The sequence below is a fragment of the Octopus bimaculoides genome, chromosome 22 (assembly GCF_001194135.2).
Source record: "Octopus bimaculoides isolate UCB-OBI-ISO-001 chromosome 22, ASM119413v2, whole genome shotgun sequence".
NCBI classification, from domain to species: Eukaryota; Metazoa; Mollusca; class Cephalopoda; order Octopoda; family Octopodidae; genus Octopus; species Octopus bimaculoides.
Window position 1 is genome coordinate 17,875,578 of NC_069002.1, and position 6,916 is coordinate 17,882,493.

Below are 6,916 nucleotides of genomic sequence, written 5' to 3' on the forward strand. Positions count from 1 at the left end.
CTAGATTTTCTCCCTGGAATGTGGCAGAAGTTGTTCTCTGCACATTTTCAGTGTTTATTGCTCCTGAGCATCTGCCACAAACAAAAACTAACTTCCTAGTTAGCCTTTCTTTGATATTGCTGCACCTCTTATGTGTCCATAGCTTACACTGGGTACATCTTATAGAGTTTCTACCTACACCTTTTCTACAGATCGAGCAGGGCCATTTACCTGAAGGGAATTGTGGTTTGTCTGCCTTCCTACTTATTAGGACTTTGGTTTTAGCTAGGTTGACTCCAAGGCCCTTTGATTCTAATCCTTGCTTCCACATCTGAAACTTCTCCTGTAGTTCACATAGTGATTCAGCTATAAGAGCAAGGTCATCAGCATAGAGGGGCTCCCAGGGGCATCCTGTCTTGAATTCCTGTTATTGCCTGGAGGACTATGATAAATAGGAAGGGGATGAGGACTGAACCGTGGTGGACCCCTACCTCTTCCCTGGAATTCTTCACTGTACTCGTTGCCAACCCTCACCTTACTGACAGCATCCCTGTACATGGCTTGCACACCTCTCACTAACCCTTCATCTATCCCTATTTTCTTCCTTGACTACCAGATAAGGGATCAGGGGACCCTGTCAAAGGCTTTCTCCATGTTATCCACACGTCTCCACTCAAGCATCTCAACAATCTCACCAGACCTACCTTTCAGTGTGCCGACGTTCAGAGTGCCAACCCTGAGGGTGTGGGAGGTGTGGGCCCGTGAGACCTTGGGATGGAGGACAACAGCGTCATGTATCTGAAAAGAAAGCTCGCATTTGGCAGAATTCATAAACAAACAATAGCCTTCAATTCAACCTGCATACACTACACCATTATATTTATGCACTATATGATCACTACCTTAGATAGGAGATAAACCCTAAGTAGGGGTGGGGATGGCGTAAAGGAAGGAAGTCTTGGTGAAGCAGTGGCAATCAGAAGAGAGAGAGAGACAGACAGACAGACAGACAGAGTGAGAAATGGGAGTGGGGGGTAGTGGTCAGAACACGAGGGAGAAAAATATTCTTTTGAGATTTGGGTAGCATAATTTAACAAGACAGCAAATATTGATAATAGTAAAATAGAATTGAAAAATCTGAGTTTTCAGTCAGCCAATCTAGGACAAAATTAGAGAAATAAGTGACTGTGTGATAAACATAAATAAATGAATATGTGTATATATATATATATATATATATAAAAAATACAAATGATATATAAGCATATGCATGTATACATACATATATGTACATACCTACATCTACATGTATATATAGATGCATATCCGGGTACAGGACGTTAGACAAATGAACGGGAGCATAAAAACAAAATGGACTTTGTTTTTACGTATTTTTCTGCATTATATGGATAATTTATCCTGATCACGCTATTTATAGCATTATCACGCGTTTGAGAAATAAATTTATTTCTGTATCTTACAATACATCTCAACGCTTCTAAAGACAAACTTTGTTTGTTTACTTTCATCGTAAAGTTGAAATTATTAATAATAATAATATTATAAATAAATTCATAATAGGTGTGAAATCTCCAATCCATAATTCAACAAATAGGATTTACCAGCACTTTCAGTTAGTATGTATGCTTTATTAAAATATAACATATATGGTGGTGGTGGTGCGTGGCTTAGTGATTAGAGTGTCAGCATCATGAGTGTAAGATTGTGATTTTGATTCCTGGACCGGGCGACATGTTATGTTCTTGAACAAAACACTTCATTACACGTTGCTCCAGTCCACTCAGCTGGCAAAAAATTAGTAACACTGCGATGGACTGGCGTCCCGTCCAGCTGGGGAACACATACACCATTGAAACTGGGAAACCGGGCCCATGAGCCTGGCTAGGCTTTAAAAGGGCGCATTTATATATATATATATATACACACACACACACACACAAGGTTGTATCAATAAGTATCTGGGCTGTTGCCATAGTAACAAAGCTAATGCACAGAGTGAAGCTGCTTGGCAAAAATTCACCTTGAACACTACTGTGCATGCACACTAAGTTTTAACATTCTAGCTCACTTCTGCTGTTTACAACAGTGCTTCAAAGGAAAGTATGTAGCATGTGATCATCACATTGACCATGACAGAGAAAGTTGTCATGGAAATATCTGCTCAGAGGCCTATGCAAAGTTGCAGAAAGTTTATGGAGAGGAGTGTATGAGCTGCATGCAAGTGTAGGAGTGTTTCAGATGTTTCCAAGATGGCTGAAAATATGTCGATATTGAGAAATGTTCTGGGAGACCCGCAACCAGCATAACTGAGGAAAACATTGCAGATGTGTGTGCAGCTGTGATGGGAAATCATCGAATTACCATCTATGAGTTATCAGAGGATGTGCAGATTAGTTATGAGACTCGTGTCTGCCAAGTTTGTGCCAAAACTGCTTTCAGCTGACCAAAAAGCCACTCTGGTTTCAGATGCATAAGATTTCCTTGATTGTGCCAAGATTGATGAAAACTTTTTGAAAACTTAGCTAAATATTAAATTAATCCCATCCCTTCAACTAATGTTTATTAGTGCCATTTTTAACATTTACTTGGAATATTGCTCTATGTAAATTGTATATTAATAATTCAAACATGTATAACAAAATAGTCTGATTATTTTGTTCTATTGTGTAATATATTAATAAGCAAATACATAGCCATTCTCATGGAAACACATGTAACATAATTAAAAAGTCAACACCACTCTTATTCATTTGTTATATTTTTACTCTGCAGTAAATGTGCAGCATTTTATTAAATTCACTGGAGGGCTTAATAATATGAATTAACTAATTAATATTGCGTTATTTGTTTTATTGATTGGTTGATGGATATAGAGTATTGTTGGTATTCCTCTGTTAGCCAAATACTCACACAAAGTGCTACTAAGTTAATTGCCTTAGATTGTAAAGATCCCTACAACTTGAATATATTATATGTATATATTATGCATATATATGAGGTGACGTTAATTTAAAACCCGTGTTGAGGAACAATCCATTTGTAAATCATTTCATGTGAATCTGTGATTTATTGTACCAATGACAAGACTGTTTATTATTTTCTTTGTCACTGTTTTTAATTCTAATTTTATTTTGTAGCCATTTAAGTTTGCAGCGTTCTTGCGTCCCATCTGTTTCTTGTAGTTCTCTTCATTTTCCCCCCATCCACCAGTCTTGTAGACACTTGTTGCTTTAATCTGTACCCAAGTCTGATCCTGCATTTATTTTTTATTTTATTCTGTTTTAGTATTTCCTGCTTTCCCTTTTATATTTTTACATTATTGTTTGCTATTATTTATTGCCTAGTTATGAATATTTTGTTTTATTTCTTGCATTTTAAAATTCTTTTTTTTTTTAATTTTATTTTTTTTACAAATTTAAGATCTCAAAATATATTTGTTCACAGGGTTAACTGCATGCTTAATCAATCAAGAAAAAAATTAATTCTGTTTCTTTTTTTTAAAATTTCAAATAAATATTCATAACCACGAATCAACCCCAGTGCAATTCCTGACAAACTTATATAAGAAAAATTGCAGAACAAATAAGAACTTATACCATCTTTAGAACAACATATGCAACATTTCAATCAGTTTGTCATCATGTATCTTATTTCTGGATGTATACATAGTCTCAAATTAGATTCAAACTGGAAGCATTTAATTTAAACAAGGTGAATCATGTTCTTACCCACATGACCATGTATATGGTTCATGCATAACCAGGTTCTTAGTTCAATGCAGAGACTATGCTCACATTCAGGAATGAAACACCTGACAATGTTTGGACATCCAAACACTCTAAATGTAATGTAGATATGTAATTTAAGGCAAGGATGATATTCTGTGAATTAATATAATTTTGTTGAAAACTCATTTTAGCAATTTAATTATCCATACATTTCAACTAATAGCGGGAAATTTTTTACTGTATGTCACAATTTTTTACTGTATGTCACTATTTCAAATTGTTCTATGCTCTGTCACAACATGGTACAAAATATTGACTACAAACATATTGTACCAGATCCTACACCATTTAGTTGTTAATGTACTGCTGAAGATTTTGTTTTTGTGTAAAATGTCTTATAAGTCATCCTATTGAGGCCCTTTCTTCTTCAAGCTATTTTCATTTGATAAGCACATCTTGGCAATTGACTGTGTCATGTCAAATATGTAATGTCCCTGTCATTAACATCAATCGCCTGTACCTTGTAGGGTACTTGATTAAAGTATCTTTCTCAGTAATTTGGTGCAGTACTAATGACCAGATACAAACCTTCAGCTTTGCAGATTTCAGTGCCTGTGTAGTCACACAGGCACATACACCCCTCCACACACACACACACGCGCACACACACACACACACACATACACACACACACGCGCACACACTTGTATACACATCACTGTCAACTTGATTAAATTGTAGAACACTTATCACATTCTTTGTTATTTTAAGAAAAATATATTCAAAAGAAATGGTTTAAAATTTGAATGGTAGATCCTGCAGTTCATTTTGGCTTATTTATTGCCTGTCTTTTTTTTTTTTTATATCCCCAAAAATTCAGAAGCTGGAATGACCAAATCTATATAGTCATTTGGAGTTTTGTATCTCATCTTGTACTTTGTTGTTGTTGTTATTATTATTACAAGCTGGCAGAATTGTTAACATGCCAGACATAGTGGTATTTCATCCATCTTTATATTCTGAGTTCAAGTTCTACTGAGCTTTGTCTTTCGGGGTCGATAAAATAAGTAACGGTTGAGTGCTGGGGTCGATGTAATCAACATGCCCCCACTCCCAAAATTGCTGCCTTTGTGCCCATAGTAAAAAGGATTATTATTATTATTATTATTATTATTATTATTTAAGGCAGCAAGCTGGCAAAATTATTAGCACACTGAACAAAATGCTTAGTGGCATTTCATCTGTCTTTAAGTTATGAGTTCAAATTCCACCAAAGCCACTTTTGCCTTTCTTCCTTTAGGAGTTAGTAAAATAAGAACCAGTTGAACACTGGGGTCAGTATAATCAACCAAATCCATTCCCTATTATTTCAGGCCTTGTGCCTATAGAACAAAGGATTATTATTTTTATTTAAAGTGATGAATTGGCAGAATTATAAACATGCCAGACAAAATGCTGAGTAACATTTCTTGCAAGTCAATACATTCTGAGTTCCAGTGCCACTAAGGTTGACTTTGCCTTTCATCCTTTTGGGATTGATAAAATAAGTACCAGTCAAGTACTGGGATTGATGTAATTGACTAGCCGCCTCCCCATAAATTTTGGGACTTGTGCCTAATGTAGAAAGGATTATCATTATTTTTAGTCATTACTCGTTGCTAGGTAACGACCTAGTCAAGATGAAATAGATCCTTCAGCAGAAGCCTACTAAAATGATCACCTTGATATGAGCAACAACAACCTGTTTCTTTTTTGTCTTGAAACAAATTTAAATTCTATCTTTCACACACACACACTCTCTCTCTCTCAACAATGAGTCATTGTAGTAAAAGTCTTTTTTGAGTCTGTATTGTCTATACGTTGAAAGACATACAGAAGCACACACACACTACCCCAAAAATAACTATATATATATATATAATTATTTTGTTGAAGTCTGTGTTGTGTCAACATACTAGCACTTAAAAATTGTTTTAATCAAACCTTTTCAGTTACTTTGGTGACAACACTACCTATCTTTCACACACACACACACACACTGTTTTCACCTTCTCTTTCTCTCTCTCTGTATTAGTCTCTCAATAACAACTTTTTCTCCTCCCTTTCTTTTAAATATATGTTGTGACAGGGGCTATCTCCCCTTCTAATTCCTTCCCTTTTTCCTTCTCCCTACATAGATGTTGTTAAGGACAGATAGATGGAAATAGCCTCTCTTTTATAACATAAGATTATTATTATTATTTAATATTACTAGTATTATTAAATTCAGTATTATTTTTGAGAGCATTTGCTCATAAAACTTGAAACCAAAAGAAACAGCCAAATTGACTGGTTAGACAATATCAAATATTGACAGTTCTGGTGCCATACCACTTTCAATTAAGAGAAAACCATAGTCTCAAGAATAACATTAAAAAAAAACATCTTAATTGTAGGTCAGATGTTACAACTATATTTATAGATATTTAATATGGCCAACTATCGTCTGGTTCTTTGACAAGCTGTGATGTCTCTTAATACTAATTACCTAATCAATTCTTTTTATTTTTTAACAAGCTTTTATTACTTCATTTGTTGCAACAAAATCAATGAGATATTAATTTTATAACACATACTATATCTTTTTTATCATTCCAGAATACTTTGTATTATGATACATATTGGGTGGGCCAACATGTCTGCTTGGCTTGGTTGTGTGCATTTCTTCTGCTTATTGTCCATTTCCTTCCTCCACAATACCTTGATCTCCTACACAAATGTGCCCTCCATTTGGGACGTTGGCAAAAAGTTGAAGGACGTCATGCCCATGTACCATACAACCCGTACGTATATTTAAATAAAATCTCACTTGATTGATAAGCACCAAACAATTTCAGGGAAAATTTAATAGTAAAGGAAATTAAACTGAAAAAAGAAAAAAACTGCAAAAAGTAATATAATCTAATTCAAGATGCTGATGATGTGTGGTTAAGAAGTTTGGTTTCCAACTACATGGCTTTAGGTTTATTCCCACTGTGTGACACTGGAGGCAAATACCTTCTACTGTAACCAACGGATTACTAAAGCCTTGTGAGTGGATTTGGTTGATGGAAACTAAAAAATACCCATTGCATATATGTTCGTATACATGTGTGTGTGTGTGTATATATATATATATATATATATATATATATATAATAATAATAATA

General features: G+C 34.8%; 1 protein-coding gene across 2 annotated transcripts in view; it reads left to right on the top strand.

The window, feature by feature from the left end:
- Positions 1 to 6,916, top strand: part of LOC106868002 (transmembrane protein 39A-A) — a 55,029-nt gene that overhangs the window by 43,203 nt on the left and 4,910 nt on the right. For both annotated transcript variants that reach the window (XM_052975712.1, XM_052975713.1), the window contains one exon: positions 6,366 to 6,550. In XM_052975712.1, coding sequence (XP_052831672.1) covers positions 6,366 to 6,550 — 185 coding nt within the window. The remainder of the gene's footprint in view (positions 1 to 6,365; positions 6,551 to 6,916) is intronic.